Here is a 20,695-nt window from a genome sequence, read left to right as displayed (position 1 = left end):
GATGGATTTTCCTCACCTGGGAGTTCCCAATACATCGAAACAGCAGGTCTATTCTCTATTTCTCTTTTAGTTAATGGCTCCCAAATAAGGATAATAATTTGACAGGACTAGATAATACTGGGAAATAATAGTGGGAAAGTTTCAAGCTGTGATATAAAAATGTGACCTTCCAAGAATGGTATAATTTGAAGTGATTTGTCTTATTTACCAAATGGAACAGCTTGGATTTGCCGACTTAGGACCCAGAGTCGAATCCTCGGGTTTATTTTGCCCTGACACATTACACCATTAGCAAGACTTGCCCTCCTAAAACAAGGCTAATGTCTCTCGTGTAGACTCCAACTGTTGCCTCTAGCATGACTTTTTCTGCCGGCAAGATCTAAAGAAGTCTGACTTTGTGGGGTGTGGACTCATTTCCACTTCTTTGGTGATCAGGGCTAACACAAATAAGTCACAGCCCTGGACCTTATTTATGAGATGCCTTGGGAGCTGAAGTGAGACTGGATCCTGAAATGTTTCCTTAAGGGATTAAGCTATTTCACTTTGTTCCCATTCAACCTTGAGAGATGCTGGGATGCTGGTCAATGTGCTTGCTAGTCGTGCCTTTTACTAGATTCTACTTTGTGACTTGCCCAAGATCACCTAGCTGGAAGAAGGAGGTAGTGGAGATTTGAGCTCAGGTCTTCCTTGTTCCAAGAAAAGAACTATATCCATTATACTACCCAGCTATCCACTAATATACAAAATATCCCCAAAGACTTGGGGCAGCTGGGGGAATCCAGATTATGTAACAAAGATTGGGTGATCAACAGTTTCTTTCTGTCTCAGTAAAATGAGAATATTAGTTTAGATTTTTAAAGGTTTTTTTTCTTTTCTTCCAACATCAACATTCTGGTCCTAAAAATTGTGGCTTGTGTACAAGAATGTGAAATTGGCTTTCCTGAATAGACCGTTGATGAGCTACCACTAAATGCAACATATAGTAGAGAAGAAGAGCCTAGATCATGTGTCATGAGACATGGTTCTGATCCTAGAACCACAATTTTACTAGAAATGTTCTATGGGACATTGGGCAAGTCACTTATTCTTCCTCTGTGAAACTGGTGAATCAGACTAGATAATTATTAAGCGCTGACTCTGCCATTGTTCCTCCTCACTGGGGATGAAAAGACAGGAAGGGGGAAAAATTCCATTTTCTCAACAAGCTTGCATTTTAAGCTGATATTTTCTAAATAATCTCTAATTCTTTCTAACTCCAAAATTTTGATGAACTCTGCTTGTAGCTTTTGCAAAATACATTAATGCATGAGCACAGATGAACAAAAATTAAATCTTTTCATCATAGCACAGGGATTTTTTAGGAGTCCCCTCCGTTCCCATCTTCCCAAGATATCTTAGGTTATGCCTATTAAAATATATTGAAGAGAGGATATTTAAAGTAAATTTGTGGAATTTTCCCTTTCTTTTAAAATAAAGAAATAATTATCTGTGACTTTCAAGATTGATTTGAGGGGCAGAATAGTATTGTTAAGGAAGGCTAAAACCATCCAGATACTCAGATGTGCTATGATGGAAGAAATATAATCAAATGGATTGATGGACCATTTCTAAAGCTGAAAGATTTATTATTATACCCAAGTAAACGTGTTAGTATTTTGCTCTTTTCTGGAAACTATTCTCCATAATGGTATTTTCCCTGGGTTATGTGTTTTTCAGATTCTGCTTGATGTGTTATAGAAGTTCAGGCTTTATTGCCATCACTGGTTATAACTAAGAGGCAGCTTTCCCTACTCCTCCCACCCCTCCTATCCTCTCTGCTTACTCATATGCAAAGATTTTTTTTTTCACTTTTAAATGGTGGTAAAGAATAATAAGTGAAAAGAAGTGAAAGAAGAAATAAGTGGTAAAGAAGTGGAGAAGATCTGTAGAATATTAAGGAATTATTTAAAGTGATTTCCTAATCAAACATCAATAGGAACTCATATGTGCTCATTGGATTTCTTGGCCAAGTTAATTGTAATTGTGTATACATGCAGAACTCTAATAGACAATGTTCAGCAATATTCTTAGAGGACTATTTGATTAAAGAAGGGTTTTCCTCATATTGCTTTGGTTTCTTGTACCTAAATCTAGGAATTTCAGATGCATGGGATATGTGGCATAAAATTCTAAAAAGTGGCAATAAGAGCATAAAAGATTTATGGGGGGAGGGAGCTAGGTGGTACAGTGGATAGAGTATTGGCTCTTAAGTCAGGGGGACCTGAGTTCAAATCTGGCCTCAGACACTTAACACTTCCTAGCTATGTGACCCTGGGCAAATCACTTAACCCCAATTGCCTCGCAAAATTAAAAAAAAAATCCATGGAGCTGAAACTATTTGTGCCACCCACTCTCTTGTCTCTATTCTTCCAAGGTGACAAGTGAGAGGATGATTTCATCCCCTCACTGAAGGAAAATATCTTTATTTTGAAGTAGGAAGTTTATGAATTTTTTATCACAGAGTTTCTTAAACTTTTTCCACTCACCCCTTTTCACCTAAGAAATTTTTACATGACTCCTGGTAGATAGGTATATAAAACAGGTAAACAAGTCAAGCAGTACTGATAATTCATCATCATTTTGTGACTCCCCAAATTCACTTATGAGACCTCACAGGAGGTTGTGACCTATGGCTTAAGAAGTTTGACTTTGCTGGATACTATTTGAACAAACACAATTCAGCTCCTGAGCATTTGTTCTAGCAGGAGATCTCAGCTCCCTGTTGTTCATTCTACGTTCTGGAAGACCATTGACATCATGGGTGATGTCTTGATTTGAGGGGAAGTGGATTTATGTGGGGTAAAGCTGAACAAAGTTCTCAGTCTTACTTTCTCCTTCAGAGTCATCATTCGTTCTAGACATATGAAAAGTTACAACTCTGTTAGAAAGGCTCCTTTCATCAACAAAACCTGTTACTTTGGGAGGGATCTGCATGGAAGGAGAAACCTTTCTCAATTGCCAGATAAGGAGAATCAATGCTGATAATCTGGGCTGACAGAGGGCACAGCCACATCTCCCCCTCCACAGTTCTTCAGGCAGATAGAATGGTTAAAATTCGGGGGTCAGGAAGACCAAGGTGCAAATGCCGTTTCTCATCATTATTAGTAGTGGGTCATGGGAAAATCATCTAATCTGCACTTCCAACAATTGTCAGCTAAATTCTAAGGATGTTGCAATGTGTGGGTGGTATGGGGATCCTCCCCAGAGAAAAGACAGATCCTCGACTTGGCAGGATAGGGATGCCATAATAATTGTGTTCAAATATTTTAAGGGCTGCCATGTCAAGGAACGTTTATGTTTGTTCTGGCCCCAGAGGGCACTCTGCTGTTTTACAAGCAGGAGCAGCAATGGTTGAAGTTGTGAAGAGACTGATTTAGAACTTGATGTCAGAAACAAATCCTTCCTAATGATTAAGAGTTTTCCCAAAGTGCACTGGGCTCCTATGGTAGGTGTCCACTCTGGAGATCTCTAAGCGGACGATGGGCAACCACTTATCGGGTATGTTGTCATCGGGATTCCTTTCATTTAAGGTTTAGACTCGATGGCATCTGAGGTTCCTCTTAAAAATACTGATTTTGTGATTTATCGCTCAATCAATATACATAAGCATGTGGTAGAATGCTCCTGTAAGCCTGTTTGAGATTCCTTTCCTCCATCCACCTTTGCCTTTTTTCCCCCCTCTGGATTCAGTGTAATTCAGTGGAAAGATCACTGGACTTGAAGTCAAATGAAACCTGATTTTAAATTGTGGCTCTGATAAATATTAGTGTTGTGATAATAGGGAAGAAGCATAATGTGTGTGCATGTACACACATGCAAATGCATCCCACACTGGTACAAGTGTTGTAGAAAGGAAGAGGAAAAGAGAATAAGAAAATAAAATCAATGATGATGATAATCATAATAGCTAATATGTATGTAGCACCTACTATATGATAGACATGTGCTGTCTTTTACAAGCATTATCTCATTTGAGCCTTATAACAACCCTAGAAAATATGAGCTACTATTATCACCCCCATTTTACAGAGTGAAAAACTGAGGCAAATAGAAGGTAACTGGCTTATCCAAGGTCACACAGCTAGAAAGGATCAAGACTTCCTGATTCTAGACCCAGAGTTCTATTCATCATGCCAGCTAACTGCCCCAAGAGAACAATTAACAATACAAGTCAGAATAAAAAAAAACATTCTAACCTAACTTTAACTGAACTTTGACTCTACTTACAAATAGTATTTTATAACTTTTAGAATTGTAAGGTGTTATGATATCTTGAAAAAAACTCTTTTTGAAAAAATAAGTTTTTTTTCTGAAACTATTTGAAATAAAGGCAACTCTTGATAGTCACTGCTTATACTGCTTTTGACTTACAGTGCTTTTGATTTATAATTATATAAACATTTATAATACGTAACAAATATATCATACAAATATATGTATAAATATATTTGAGTATTGATTTGTATTAGGGTTATATTAGTTTTAGGATGTTGCGACCATAATGGGTAAGAAACCAGAAGTGTATAAAACCCCAAGGTATATAAAAAAGTAAGCACATATGATTTGGTATTTGTTCCCTACACTAAATTGGTTGGGTCCTCAGAGGCTCAAACTTTAAATTTAAAAACTTCCCAAAAAACTAAAAGAGGGCAAATGCTGGTCAGAATAGAGAATGTATAAAACAGCTGTGAAAATCTCAATCTTTGGGGCCTCCAGAGAACTTGGGAAATTTCCCTTCCTCACCATTCTCTCATAGTTCTAAGTTTTTCCTGGTAAGAATGATAAACTGCTAACAATCCTGAGCTGATGCCAAAAACCCAAATCTCCCTGTAGTATTGATTTGTAACTAAATGGTCTCTTTGGGTGGGGATAAAATGGGTTAGGAATCCCTCTTTTTAGTAATAAATGGATGTTGGCCGAGTAAAAATTAATTGTACCTCGAGTATTTATATGGTATTTTTCCTTCCTTAGAGAGCCATCAGTGACAGAAATTGTACGGGAACAGAGAAATCATCGGAAGTGGTTGACTTTGCGCTCAGACTGGCAGCACAAAAATACAAGCACTCTCCATGAACTGTTAGTGGCGGGGTGAGTGACGGGGAAAGGGGGCACATAAGTTAAGGAGATCGAGTTTGCAAATGTACAAGTCAGCCTATGATCCTTGACGAGACCGGATGGCCTCTTAATCAAGAACTTTCTTAGCTTATATACTGACTCTTAAATTTCAGCATCACTCTGTTTTTACTTTCCAGACCTGAAGATATTATTTTATTTCCTTAAATGATCATTTTAAGGCTCTTACAGAGACTGTTGGGATGTAGGGAAAGGTTTTTGGTCTTGGATTTCAGAATAAATCATGTCAGTCATGCGATATTAATATTAAGTGCCTACGTGTTCCAGGTGCTGTGCTCATTGCTAGCAATGCAAAGAAAGGATAGTCCCTACTGTCAAGGACCTCACAATCTAAAGGGGGAAGACAGTTTGTAAAAAGAAGCTGAAAGGAGGAGGGGGGAGAGAAGCAGAAAGTGAGCAGTGGGGAAAGATATGGTTGGATGTGATAAAAGTCCAGAGGAGCAAAGCTGGGTAGGAAATGGTGACATGGCTGCTCTGGGAGCCCAGTGGAGAATTTGGGAGGAGTTCTCCACTGTTCACAATTCATCCTCTGAAGCAGAGAGAGGGAAGAATCCCAGGATTCAAAAGTAGTGAGGAGGTTTCAGGTTCAGGGCTGATATGATCGTGCAGGATGGTGAGATTTCTACCTTTCACAATCTATAAAGTGAAAAAAGTTTATGAAAGAACTTTTGAATCAGGGTGAATTTTCTCTTTCTTTTTTCCTTTTTTCCTTCCTTTCCTTTCCTCAACTGATCGCTGAGGTCCCTTCCAGCTTTCACAATCCATAACCCATGATTCCGTGACAACTTTATGTTGTCTTCCCCTAATGGAATGTAAGTTCCTTTGGACCAGGGACTTGTCTCACTTTTATATAGACTTGGGACATAGTAAGCACTTAATAAATGAGTTTTTAAAATCTATCATTTCCCTACACATTACTCAATAGAAACTCAAACCCATTTACTCGTTCATCAATAGAGCATTTTTGGTGATTGGCAAAGGTGTGAGCTCACATATGTACTGTTTTATTTCTCCAAACACAGGCTCCCTTGTCAAAGCAGAAGTCGGATTTCTCTTTTGTGTTCTGAACAAGGTGAGAAAAGTTGTGATGCAGCCAAATGGTGTGAATTTAATCTTGTTGATTTGCTCAGAACAAAATGAGAAATATCTGAATTGAGGATGCACCTGTATGCAACCCAACATCTGGATGTCTGCAAATAGATGGGTAATCTTCTGTGGTCCATGTTCTTTGGCAGACTGTGGCCGTCGCCCTGCAGCTCGTATGTACAAGAGGATTCTGGGTGGCAGGACGAGCCGCCCTGGAAGGTGGCCGTGGCAGTGCTCCCTGCAGAGTGAACCAAGTGGACACATTTGTGGCTGTGTTCTGATTGCCAAAAAATGGGTTCTGACCGTTGCTCACTGCTTTGAGGGGTAAGTTGTGTGTGTTTTCCTTAGCTACATGTGAGCCTGTTTTGTCCTATATACATTTGCAGCCACGTTGTGTTATGTGTGTATTTGTCACACCAGTGTATGTGATGCATGTTATCAGTCTGTGGAAATAGAAAAGGAATGGATGGTTTTCTCTCTTGTGATCAGTATCTGTTGGTAATGATATTCTTATGCTGTAAATTATGCTGTAATTATTGGCATATTAGCACTGAGGTCAATATCTTTGAAATGAAAGATGATATTTAGTGGATTAATTCTTGTCATGGAATTAGCCCAATTTAAACTCTTTTTAGACTTATGTTTGATCAAGTTTTAGCATCTTATCTGGGGAAGAGAATTGCAAGCACAGTGTGATGGGAAGACTAGAATGGATCAACACTGGTTTTTTCCCATAGCAATTAAATTGTAGGGGAAATTTTCAATCCTTGTCGCAAGAAAGATCATTTTTATTGACAAAATCACAGATCCTTGAAGTATTGAAACATCGAATGCCTGCTATATATATATATATATATATATATATATATATATATATAATATGATGGAAGAAACATAATTCATTAATAATGAATATTAATATAACATATTAATATTATTATATAATATATTAATATAATCATAATAATGAATAATCGTATCTAATACTAGTTTATATCAAATGCTTAGAAAGATGTGGTGATACTCCTAATGAGCAATGAATCAAAGTCTACTTTAGAAGTATTTTCCATTTCTGTTGTTAAGCTTCTCAATAAGAAGAAGATAAAATTAATAAGATTATGGTCACAAATTTCTCAGAAAGATAATCAAAATAAAAAAATAATCCAGCTGTTCATTCTTGGTCCACATTTGGTTTCCAAATGTACATTTTGTTGAAGGATCTGGGTGAAATTTAAGCAAAGCGTGACAACTGAAGAGTAGTATGTTTTATGCTTAAGCAAAGGGACATGACTTAAGAGAGGGAAGAGGGGGCAGAGGGAGAAAAACTTGGAACACAAGGTTTTACAAAGGTGAATGTTGAAAACTATTTTTTGTGTGCATTTGGAAAAATAAAATACCTTTTTAAAAAAAGAAGGAAAGGGACATCATATCAAAAGATGTGATTTGTAGTATGAATTGAAAGGTTTTTAATCAAGAAGATTATCTGGCCATCTGTAAGGCTTTGGAAACAGTTTAAAAAAAGCACTCATAAATTTCTTAGAAACTGCCTGATGTGATTGACCACTGTAAAATATGGGTTACAAATACTCATTCTTTATGGCTACTCCAGCAACTCTGTAAGCATTCTGAAATCCTAAATGTTACTAGAGTGCTGTAGAGAGTTCCACTGTCTTAATTAGTCAGATTCATCTCAAGGCTTAGCTGTGCATACTGGGCAGTATGCCAGAGTGAGAATTAAAAAGACAGAAGAGTCTTTTTTGACCTGTCTCCTGTAATTAAATTTAAATAAAGACACAATGTTGATTTTTTTTTTCTTCTGCAGGTGGGTATTTTTAAAAGTCCAAATCAAGAAGTTAAAAAGAAAAAAAAAATGTTTTACTGTATCAAGTCCACTATGCTATTTAAGTCTATGATTTGGAAACATAGGAAGGATACTAATCAAAATATCAGATAACGTAACTTTCTATGTTGCCATGTGGGAATAACTTGAAAGTCAAAAAGATCTTGACAGGTTGAGTCATTGAAATGAAACCAAGAACCCAAAATTTAACAATTAGAAATATAAAGCCCTGCATTTAGCTTGAAAAAATATCAACTGTGTAAGTACAAAATGGATTAGCAGATCTCATGGGAATGGCCTAGGAATTTCAATTGCCTACAGAGTCTAGTTGAACCCAAAATGAGATGCGACTTCCAAAAAAGCTAATGCTTTTATAGAAGTCTCATATCCAGATTAAGAAAGTTTATTATCTTGGTTTACTCTGTCCTGGTTAGACTTGCATTGAGGCCATTGTATCTAGTTCTCGATTTGACATTTTATAAATTATATTCATAAACTATCCAGAAGAGAACAAGCAGGCAGAATTTAAACATCATCTCCATCTCTATATTCAATATTCTTATGTGTCATGGACTTTCTTTTTCTTATGTTTACAATAGGTGTAGGAGAGATGGAAGAAGGAAAGGAAACTGAAAATAAAGGGTTAAAAATAAATTGTAAAGGAATAAAAAGTGAGGATGGTGGTAAAGTGGTAAATTGTAAAGGGCTAAAAAAAATTCACGTCATATGAGGAATGGCTAAAAGAACTTGAGATATTTGATCTTAAGTGAAAAGTCTTATTGGGGGCAGCACATTTTTTTTAAATACATCTAAAGAGATTACATATAAACAGGATTAGATTTATTTTGTGTTGAAAATTTCGAACAAAGAATGGGTACAGATTTTATCTTTTAATTAGAGCTTCTTAATGATTCTGGGCATCCAAAAGAGAAATGTTACTACTTGCTTTTGCTGATTCTTAATGAAATAGAGCTTTTCTCCTTTTTGTGGGAGTCAGTTGTGCAAAGTAAAATGCTTTTTTTTTTTTTAACACAACTCAATTACATTGAGCAATTTTGTGGGTATGATTTATTATTTTAAAATAAGTATTTTGCTTGATACACATCAATTTCTAGTCATTTAGATGGGAAGGTGGGATGTGGTTGATGCTGTCTTCTGGAAATGATTTTTTGCTTTCTGCATATTAGAAGAATTTATTATTAGTCATTCAGTCCTTCATATAAATGATTTCTAATGGAAAACAATTCATTACAACAGAAATGTATTTCCCTTTCTTTTCCCTAATTAAAGGAAAAAAAAAAACAATCCTCTAACAAATCTGTATAATCAAGTAAAACAGATTCCAACACTGGCCATCCTAAAAAATATAGATTTCTTCTATCCTGAGTCTATTCTCTCTCTGTGAGGAGCTGGGTGGCTTGCTTCCTTCTTGGTCTTCTGGAATTGTGGTTGATCATTTCATTGATCAGAGTTCTTTAGTTTTAAAAAACTGCTTTTCTTTAGAAAGTCGCTATATAAATTGTTCTGATTCTGCTTACTTTACTTAGTACCAGTACAAATCTTTCCAGGTTTCTCTGAAATTTTCCTTTTCTTTATGTATTACAGCACAATTATATTCATATGTCATATTTTTTAACCATTCCTGAACTTATGGGCCTTTACAAATTTCCACTGAAGAAAATTAGATAAATAATAATTAATTAATTGAAGAGCACTATGGCATAGTGTAAAGAGCACTAATGGATTAGTAGAAAGAGGAGTGAATGTGAATTTAAGAAACACTTGAATTCAAATCTCTTCTAATACCTACAAGTTTTATGACTCTAAATGAACTATTTAACCTTCCCAAGCTTCAGGTTTCTGATACATAATTTGGCTTTAAGAATTCCTATAGGGAGCAGCTAGATGGTGCGGTGGATAGAGTGCTGGCCCTGAAGTCAGGAGGACCTGAGTTCAAAACCGGCCTCAGACACTTAACACTTCCTGGCTGTGTGACCCTGGGCAAGTCACTTAACCCCAATTGCCTCAGCAAAAAAAAAAAAAAAAAAAGCCAGAAAGGTTTGTTGTAACAACAAACCTGTGGGTAAAATATTTCATAAATCTTAAAGCATTTAAATGAAATTTCTTATAGTAAAGCCCACAAACTTGCCCCAAATTTACAGTTTGAAAATTTCATCTGTATTTAATCTAATTTCCAATGTTCATACCTCTTCCTATGCTGTTTAAGGAGAGAAAATGCTGCTATGTGGAAGGTGGTTCTTGGTATAAACAATCTGGATCACCCATCGATCTTCATGCAGACACGGCTGGTGAAGACGATTATTTTACATCCTCGATATAACAGGGCAGTGGTTGACTATGACATCAGCATTGTGGAGCTGAATGAAGATATCAATGAGACCAGTTATGTCCGTCCGGTCTGCTTGCCCAGATCCCAGCAGGTGGTGGAACCCGATACCTACTGCTATATCACAGGCTGGGGACACATGGGCAACAAAAGTAAGTCAGCATCTCAGATACCTTTGGCAAATGCTCGGTAGCTGTGATGTCACATCACTGGGATGTCTATCCATTTGCTTGATTTTTTAAAAAAGAAATGATGCATTCAAAAAAAAAAAAAAAAGAATTCAGCAGCGGGTAGCTAGGTGGCCAGTGGATAGAGCACCAGCCCTGAAGTCAAAGAACCTGAATTCAAATCTGATCTCAGACGTTTAACGCTTCCTGGCTGTGTGACCCTGGGCAAGTCACTTAACCCTAATTGCCTCAGAGAAAAAAAAGAATATAGCAAAAGAAATGATGCATTCCAATGTAAAACGTTTGCGAGACTGTAAACTTTCCCTATTATTCAAGTTAACGATGTTTAAATTTTCGCATCAAACATGAAACAACATCGAACATACCATTCCTTTTATAACCCTTAAAGCATTTTACATTTTCACCCCCAACTAAACCTAATAAGGAGCCTTGGCAACTCTAAAATTTATCATCTGTCTCTGAAAAGGAAACTATGAAAGAAACTTTGTGGAATTGTTCACCTGTTGAGATTCATGCCTTTTGCTTTCGAGTAACCCGTAATTATTTCAAGAAAGCTTTCACCTACACACAATACCACCTTCTCTGTCTTGTCTCCTAGGACAAAAGTTACTAACGTTCTTCATGACTTTTTTCCTTCCTTAGTATAAGAGCATTGTTTCCACTATACCACGAGATACAATTTCCAAGCTTCCCGGTCATCCCTGATTCCTTATTCTAAACGCAGATACCAGTACCTGGAAAAACAAGACCAATTATCTGAACGTGTGATTGAATAAAGCTACCTTTGGGTCTTCATTTTCTCATTCTGTATTGATGATGGCGTTAGATTAGATGACTATAAAAAGTCTCTTTCCATGATTTCACTGGTACTTCAAAGCTGAGATTACTATTCAAAGTGCTGTTACTCTAGATCGAGCAAAACAAGTATGATGGAAAGAGCCCTAGAACAGGAAACAAAAGGCCTGATTTAGCACCATCTTTGCCACCTCACCTTTTTGAGTTTCTTTCTTTATCTGTATAATAAAGACGATAGACAAATGATTTCTAAAGTTCCTTCCAGCTCCAAAATTCCTATGATTCTAGAAACAAATGTAAATATAATTGAAATATTTTAGTAAGGGCTAAAAACCTTTTTTTCTATTTTTCTATTTTCTATTCTATTTCTATTATAATTTAAGGTTTTAAATTTAACCTTAATTTAATCTAAAATTTAATTTTAATTTAAAATTTAAATTTCAACATGCCTTTATTTTATGTATAATTTTACTACCTCTTAAAAAATTTTAGTGCCTTTTAAACTTCAAGAGGGAGAAGTCCGTATTATTTCCCTGGAACAGTGTCAATCCTACTTTGATATGAAAACAATTACTACCAGAATGATATGTGCGGGTTATGAGTCCGGCACTGTGGACTCCTGTATGGTAAGTAGTTTCTTTATTTGCCTAATTTATAGACACAGGAAAAAGGAATGATAGAACTTATACATATACACATATGTGTATATATATATATATATATTCATTAATATTATTTTATACTTACATTTTTGAAGCTATTTGGATGTAGGATTAGTCATTGTTTATAATTTTATCTTTCTTTCCACTTAGGCTAATATTGGACTTGTCACATGATTTTGGGGGAAATCATTTAACTTGATTTGGCTTCATTTTGTTATATTTTAAATGAGGGAGCTGATCTGCTACTTATTACCTATAATCATGTTTGGAAAATCACTTAACCTCTCTGGGTCTCAGATTCATCATCTGTTAACTGTTGAGATTGAATTCTATGATCCCAAAGGTCCCTTTTACCTCAAAACCCTTTGAGTAGCTGGTTACTTTCCAGCTGTAAATTATATGAATTTTCTACATATTCTTATCCACATTTATGCATTTGGCCTGCAATGCATGACACAGTGAGTTTCATGAATTGTGGATCTGTCCATGGTCGCCATTTCATTTTTGTCTTTGAATCTGTAGCACTTAGGAAGGAGAGAAATTATGAAGGAGTAGTGAGAAATTCCTGGCTTTGACTTATGCTTCTCTCATATTCTTGCTGACGAACCAGGGCAAGGAACCTAACCTCTTGTTGCTCCAGGCAACTCAAGGATTATAAAGTTGCAGAGGAAAAACCAACCAGCACTGAGAGAGAGTTTCCTCATTTGTGAGTTCCCTATCCCAATAAAATCAAGGTGCAGTTTCTATTTCCTATCTCTATTATGTGCCTGACCATAATGGATGTGTAATAAATGATTATTGGTTAACTAATTGATGTAGAGTTCCTGCTTTTCCTCTTAACTTTTCAGAGGTAGAAGAAATATCTTTATTTTATTTTATATACATAATATGCAGAGGGAAGAACAAGAGTTTTATCTGCCAGATGAAAAAGAAATTCATCGCTGCACCCACCATTTTTGCATGTTCTTTCAGTTGGTACATGAAACAGAACATTAGTTCTGTTTCTGGTGTGTGGTAGTCATTTTAGGAAAGGTATAAATTGCCAAGGTGGTACACAAATGGAGACTGCTGTGATGGGGAAAAGCAAAGGCTTAAGAATTTCCAGAATTTCCCCCAAAGTACCAACCTGCTGGTTTCACAGACACTTCCTAACGTGCTTTCTGACTTAGTTGGACCTCCACTCTTCTAGATTTCAGGGAAAGAAATTTTATGAAACCTTGAACAATTGCCTTTCCTGGCATCAGCACTCACAAAACACAAATGATCACTGAAGATATCTCTTAGTTAATTTTCAAGAAGTAATTTTGCTTAGTAGAGGCAGGTCTTTGTAAAAAAAATTGTGACAAAAATAGTTCTGGATAAGTATAGGCTTTTAAAATTTTTTTTCTAATTTTGCCAAGCTGAATATGAAACTACACTGAAGAAATCAGAGGACCCTTTTTGAATTTGGACTCTGCTTCTTGTTACTTGGAAGATCATCATTAAATTTTTCTTCTTTTTGTGTCTGGGGTAGACATAGCATTTAGTTGATGGGATAACCTTTTCTATAAGGATCTCCATCCAATTTTCATCCATTTTGCACACATTTGTGTACTAAAATACACAAAATGAGGAGGAAACTCACTGTTTCCATTTTACTTCACTTTTCTTTGTATCAAGCCTAAAAATGCCTCAATGAAATTACTTCCCCATATTTCTGGTCCTGCCATCAAGAACAAGTACAATTCCTTTTTCATGTTGGGTGATTGGGAGCCCCTTAAACATCCCATTTGACCATCCAGAGAACTTATTAAGGGGAGGTAATGTCCTTCCTAAAATATAGTGCTTAGAACTAAACTTGGTACTCCAGGTGTAGTCTTGCTGGGTAGTATAGAATGTGGCTATCATCACCTAGATTCTAGATATTGTTCTTTTCATCATATCCTAAGAGTACATTAGCTTTTTTTTTTTTTTTTTGCTACCATGTCCACTTTAGACTCTTATTGAGTCTTCAACTTTCTAAAACAAGGAAATCTTTTAAGAAAAAAAACTCAAGTTCTTTCTCATTATATTCCCCCTCTATTATTTTGTTTTTCCCTAATTAATGAAATGGGGACATTAGACTAGATGAAATCTCAAATTCTTTATTGCTCTGAAGCCTATGATTCTGTGTCTGGATGTTTTAAAGTGAAGAGACCTCCACTCTTCTATCTCATCCTTCCATTTCCCTCCCTTCCCTTCCTGTGTTGACTTTAGTAGAGATGTCAGTTTTCCTTCGTTCTTTAGTCTCTTTTTGGTCCTTTCTTTAGTCAAACAAATCCCTGGATGCAAAATTGGCATTATCTAATTATCTAGATATGCCTATAGTCTATTTATCTATTATGGTCTAATTATCATTAAGTTAGAAGAAAATCAATCATTGACTTGCTTCTTCCCATTCTATAATATCTACTATTACTTAATAAACTTACCCAAATGGAGTGAGTGGATCTAAGGAGTCTTTGATGTGCAGATTGTGCTTTACCAATCTCACCTTTGAACAAGAGCCTTTAATCCTCATTAAAGGGGTCCATTTATAACTAGATTCCAAAAAGGAGAGAGGAAAATGAACCAAAAAGACAGTGTCATTAGTTTTGCTCACATTTCTTCTTGGGCTAGGTTTCTGAAACAGGCTGGATCTGGTTATTTATTGTTATTTCACATAATCTCTCTCTCTCAGTGCACATAAAAGATGAGAAATGACCAACTTCAAAATTGCTTATTACTTTAAAACTATTTATATTTTATTTGTTTTTCTCTTACAAAGAAGATCCTTTATGTGGGAAAAACAATTAAGTTTTTTCCTGTCACTATAGAACTTTGGCTAATAAACTTGCCTCATAGAATTTTCTTCGATGGACTGTGTCTTTATCATTTTGTTAGGGCAAAGCAGCTTTTTTTTTCAGTGCCATTAGAATTATGTCCATTGTGCAAACTTCAGGCAGAAGAATCACTGTTGCATCTTCCTCCCAGGAGACAGGGTGGTACAGTGAATATTATATGTAGGTTTCATTTATTAGCAATTGTATTAAATAATGTTCTTAAAATCATCAGCCATCATTTATTCCACGTTTTCAGACAGTAGAATTGTTGTAGACCAACCCAGACAGACATGATTTATCATATTTATATGAAGTTTGTTTTACATTTCTTATGTTCTTTTTCAGAATTGTTGGCTCAGTTCACAATAATACCACAAGTATATTGGTGAGACTGGCTTTCTGTAGGCTCTACAATATTGGCTGTTTTTTTAAAAAATCTTTTCTCGAGGTAGAAAAATGTAGTGAACAGAGAGCCTCAGATTAAGAAGACCCAGTTTAAGTTCCATCTTAGATACATGCTGCAGGAAGTCACAATTCTCACCCTCCAAGTCACTTAACATTTACCCTGGGGATTTTCTAAGATGAGTTGCAGAAGAATTGTTGACCTGCATCTATAAAAAAGGCAGTTTCTACCAGATCTCCCTATACCAATGAAATCATAAAACTAGGCCAAAAAAAGAAATCCTGAATCATCCTTTTCCAAAGATGGTATGATTGAAATACAAGAATTCGTTCAATGTCAATTTCTTTTATTAATGATATGGAAATTTTTTCATATAATTGTTGATATTTTGCATTTCTTATATTGTTGATTGTTCATTTCCTTTTTTATGTTTTCCTTGTATATCACAGATAATATTACTATGTATCACTTCCTAAAAACAACAAAACATTTGAATAGGATTTTTGTAGAAGATATCTTCCTCTTTAAAAAAAATGTGATAGCATATGAACATATCTGTATTTATACATAACTTGTCCAGTGAATTTTTGTTTTTTTTCTTGTCCCAATAACCCAATATAGAGAGCCCAATGGATGATAGTAAAAAATTGCAGATGAATTTAGATTTAAAGCATTCTATTTCAGGAAAAATTTCCTCATATACATGAGCAGAAAAGTAAATGGAGTATGGGGAGGTCCTAGAAATATGTCTCTCCAATACTCGTGTATTTGTTTTATGAAAGTTTAGAAAACATCCATTTGGGGGGAATCTAATTTTTTCTAAAAGTGGTCCCACAATAGCTCTACAATAGAGAGCTGAGTTTGTGTACAGGTCTATTTACTTTTTCTGTATGTTCAGTTTTGTGGAAACTTTCAAAGACAGATTTTCTAAATTCTTCTTGAATTCTCTAGTTCAGCAGATTGATATTAGTCAACTTTAGATATCCTTTACATGAGGAAGTTATCTCAATTTTGGGGTGATAGGGCAGGAGGCTGGGAAATGGAGGGCTGGATTTGAATCCTGGCTTTGCTACTTACCTGGCTAATCTTGTTGAACTTGTCTGTAAAATGAGGGTTGGCATCTGCTAAAATTCCTCCTAGCTCCAAATCTGTGGTGAACTCATAAATATATATATTTATATCAATTCTAGCACCTTAGAATTGTTCTCACCTTTTGGTCAGCCACTTGACATATTATTCGCATGATATATGGAAAAGAAGCCAAGAAAATTCCTTCCTCATAAGAGAAGGGGAGAATCTTCTTCTTCCTCCTCTTCTTCTGTTAAAAGTCCTAGTAAAAATATTATAATTTATTTGAAAATTGCAAGCAAACAATAGAATTCTTCTTTAGCCTAATCACAGTGAAAAGTGCCACAGCTTTGTAGAGTCTTCAAGCACGTTGGTCAAAGCAGGCTTTACCATGGAAAATTTTATAGTGCTGGAAATGACAATAATTATCCCGTTATTCTTTACTGTTACAGGGCGACAGTGGCGGGCCTCTTGTTTGTGAGCATCCTGGAGGCCAGTGGACATTGTTTGGCCTGACATCGTGGGGCTCAGTCTGCTTTTCCAAAGTATTGGGACCTGGTGTTTATAGTAATGTTTCACATTTTGTTGAGTGGATCGAACGGCAAATATACATCCATACCTTTCTGCTCAACTGATTCCTAGAGTAGAGAAAGACTGCCTCTTCAACTGTGAAGACCTTGTTTTGGGGAACACTGAAGGAAGCACTTTCTACCAGAAGATAATGTGATGGTGTGATCCAGATGAGTGACCTTTCACCATCTAAGGCAGATACTGCTGGCTTTCTTACTGTTATTTGCTCTAATTTTATTTGTACATGCGCTTGTGCGCTCTCTCTCTCTCTCTCTCTCTCTCTCTCTCTCTCTCTCTCTGTTTCTCTGTTTCTCTCTCTCTCCCTCCCTTCTGTTTATCTCTTTCTCCAATATATATATATGTCAATAGCGTTGCTTCTTTAGGACCTCTCATTGTATTCAAAATGAAACCATATTAATAATTCTTTCATTTTGAACACAATGAGAGGTCCTAAAGAAGCAACCCTATTACTTGACCTGGCCTAACTTTGTCTGTTCCACAAAATTGTCAGGACTTAACTGATCTGCAGAAATGAAGGATGCATTTGGAAAGATACAGGTTAGGGAAAACTTTTCTTTCTTTCTTTTTCTTTTCATAAACATAAAAGAAGCATTGATACCATGGGAGAAAGCTAGCTAATCTGCTAGCTCTACCTGGTTCTGCAGCAGACAAGTAGCAAATTTCTACATTAACATGAGGGACTTGCTTTTGTTTTACTAAGAGCTAAAATTATTTAGATATTATCACTATATTTGTGATTTACTGTATATGATTCTAATAGTCTATGCTGAAACTGGTCACGGAAGGAAAGTGTCCACATAGAAATGGAACATGAAAACACAGCTCATAAATCTAGACCTTATTTGCTATTTGCATCAGCATGAACCCCCAGCAACTTCAAGTTACTTTTACAAATCACAGCTCCAGAGTCTCTAGAGCTCTTTACCTCACCTATAGCTTGGCTTTGGTCATGCATTTGGCATCTGACTTTTGCCAGTTTGGGAAGGTGTTTCAAAATGCATGGTGAGAATTTTTTTTTTTTGGGGGGGATTTTTGTGATTATTTCCTCCCACCCCTCATCCCCAGTAGAACCCAAATTCTCCATTTCTGAATATTTACAGGTTATTCCTTGTTCACCAATTTTGAAATGTTCTAAAGGAAAGAAAGCTTAGTAATTTCCATCCAGTAAAAGTGAATCCTATTAGAAAACCTATTTGATAGCAAATGCTATAATATCTTTTTTAATTAAAGTGAAAATTCAAAGAAAAAAATTCATGTTATCAAGCACTAGGCCACTTTATACATACCATGGGTTTGAGATAATTTATGGCTTTCTAAAGGGTTTTTTCCCCCCTCATACTATTGAATTAGTTGAAAATAGAAATTTAGTTAATGCTATGAGGTGGTTCATCGTGTGACAGACTTCAATAATCCAAAGGACTCTTGAGCATCAACACTCTAATTTCTTTCCACCAGTGACCTTGATTGCTTCAGCATTCCAAGCAAAGATGATATTTGTAATTTTATAAATGTATTTTTATACTGTTTTTCTATGTGTACACATATTTGTAGTTTAAAGGGCAATTTCTGACACTGGTCAAAGTCTGCAAGAATGAAGATTGTGAGATTTTTTTTCTCCAGGATGGTAGCTATGGTTTTATAACTATAGAAAGAGCAAATGTATTGTTAGTTTTATCACAGCTGCAATGATTCACAGCAAATGTAATAACTGGCCAGTTTTGTTTCAGTTCATGTCAAGACAAAAATGGATAAAAGATACTTATTCTAAATAAGAGAAATAAAAATTATAACCTCTTGTCTTTTGGTGTAACCCTACAGGCCAGGTAGGTAATTATATCTCTCACCCCTACTGGGTTTTTTATTCTGAAATTACCTTTCCCCAGGGTGTAAGAGAAGAGAGAATATTAACTGATTTCTATGAAATGGAGTAAATTTTATATTTTTGGTGATTTCAAGCCTTAAATTCATTTAATAATAACTTGAGTGATGATTAAAGCCTTTGGGACATTTTGAATTAAGTAGATTGCTGCTTTTTGAAGAGTCAGGAAGATTTTTTTTGCTTGTTTTTTAGTAGAAAAGAAAGGTACTCTTGTTCTGAAAACTGAAGCAAAAAACAAAACAAAACCAAAACAAAAGCAAAAAAACCCTTTAGCCAGAGCTGGGGTTAATTTCTAAAATAGTATAGGATCTAGCTCTTTGAAAGGATATAGAGATCTGGGCTGCAGTTTCCAAAGACAATGTCACATGGACTATCCCGTTAATAACAACTTGGAAATTCCAATGACATTTATTTAGAGTTTTGTGATTCAGTGAAGTCACCGGTACTTTCCGTTTTTATTTCAGGGAAGTCACATCACTTTCACAAGCTTTAAAATAAAAATATAATTTTAATTATAAAACTTGTAAATTATAATTATTAACAAGGGATAATACATAATGATATTGGTATTAATATAATTATAATAATCATTGCATTATTATTATAATCATGAGAATCTATCAAAAAATCTGTAAAAATGCATCTGAAGAAATTGACAAAACAACAAGACAATTGATACTTTAGAAAACGCCTTCTTTTTTACAGTATAAGATGATGAAACACGGGAATTACCTTAACTCCAAAACAGTAAAACATGACTGCTTACATACTATTAATTATATAAGCTTATATGGCTAATATCCTGCTTATATATTATTACTCTGTATACAATATGCTTATCAACAAATATTTACATGACTATAACTGGTTTCTAATAATAATTCCAGCTATTTGGGCTCAGGCCAAATGTTCTGTTCCATAGTTTCTCATGCTCAATTGTCTACTTGATTTTTAAGAGCCAGTAGGTCAAATCCCACACAATTTAATTAAAACCCCAAACCAACTTTGAATGGCACTGGCCACATGAAAATTTACTTTATGAGTTCTGCCTCTTTATCCTTGAATTTTGAGTAATATCCTTTAATTTTGTCTCAGCGGTGTCCAAATCTAATTACCGGATTCTTATGTGAACTTCATACCATCATTCTTTTCTTGCTTTCAATAGACACATGAGTATTTACCATTCACTTTAGTACTTCAGTGATTTTGCCACATACAACAATTAATTTTCGTAAAATGTAACAAAGCCTAGGGCAAAGGTTTGTGAAATTTTTCACAATAAAAATTGAATCTTGTATTATTGAATGCATTTTCAAAAGCCCTGGCCCTGTGCAAAAGGTTGCTGTTTTTAACGGCAGATTAGAATTACATGCAATATGTAACCTTTAGGAAATGTGCCGCTGAAGAATCTGCTCAGAAAATTGATTGACACTGAGCTATTCTCTATAGTTGAATCAATTACCTGCAAAATTCAGATGTCAATCAACAATAAATACAACATAGAAATCACACACACAAAAAATGTTAGTTAGGCAATAGTCTTCATATTAAACATACTCTTTCTGCTAATGATAATTATATGTTACATAGAACTTTATGGCTACCAAGCTTTGTCACATATACACCCTTATTTGGTCCTCCCAATGGCTCTGTGAGGTAAAGCAGGTAGTATTGTTCCTAATAAGCAAGGCACTTGATGGGAAGTAGAGCTAGAAGGGAGAAATGAAGGATCGTGGGAGGTAGAAGCAGTGTATGCTTAAGGAAGGGACTGTTGGACACAATTAATTGATCTGTCCCCCGAACCAGGTGAATTTATTGCCTTTT

The 20,695-nt window shown here is 35.5% G+C and overlaps 1 protein-coding gene across 1 annotated transcript in view; it reads left to right on the top strand.

The window, feature by feature from the left end:
* Positions 1–17,247, top strand: part of CORIN (corin, serine peptidase) — a 181,228-nt gene extending 163,981 nt beyond the window's left edge. The window contains exons 17-22 of the mRNA XM_031941961.1: positions 5,011–5,127; positions 6,195–6,244; positions 6,408–6,582; positions 10,326–10,597; positions 11,921–12,054; positions 16,854–17,247. Coding sequence (XP_031797821.1) covers positions 5,011–5,127; positions 6,195–6,244; positions 6,408–6,582; positions 10,326–10,597; positions 11,921–12,054; positions 16,854–17,036 — 931 coding nt within the window. The 3' untranslated portion in view covers positions 17,037–17,247. The remainder of the gene's footprint in view (positions 1–5,010; positions 5,128–6,194; positions 6,245–6,407; positions 6,583–10,325; positions 10,598–11,920; positions 12,055–16,853) is intronic.
* Positions 17,248–20,695: the final 3,448 nt, after the last annotated feature.

The sequence above is a fragment of the Sarcophilus harrisii genome, chromosome 6, assembly GCF_902635505.1.
Source record: "Sarcophilus harrisii chromosome 6, mSarHar1.11, whole genome shotgun sequence".
NCBI lineage: Eukaryota > Metazoa > Chordata > Mammalia > Dasyuromorphia > Dasyuridae > Sarcophilus > Sarcophilus harrisii.
This window is presented reverse-complemented; position numbering and strand designations above follow the sequence as displayed.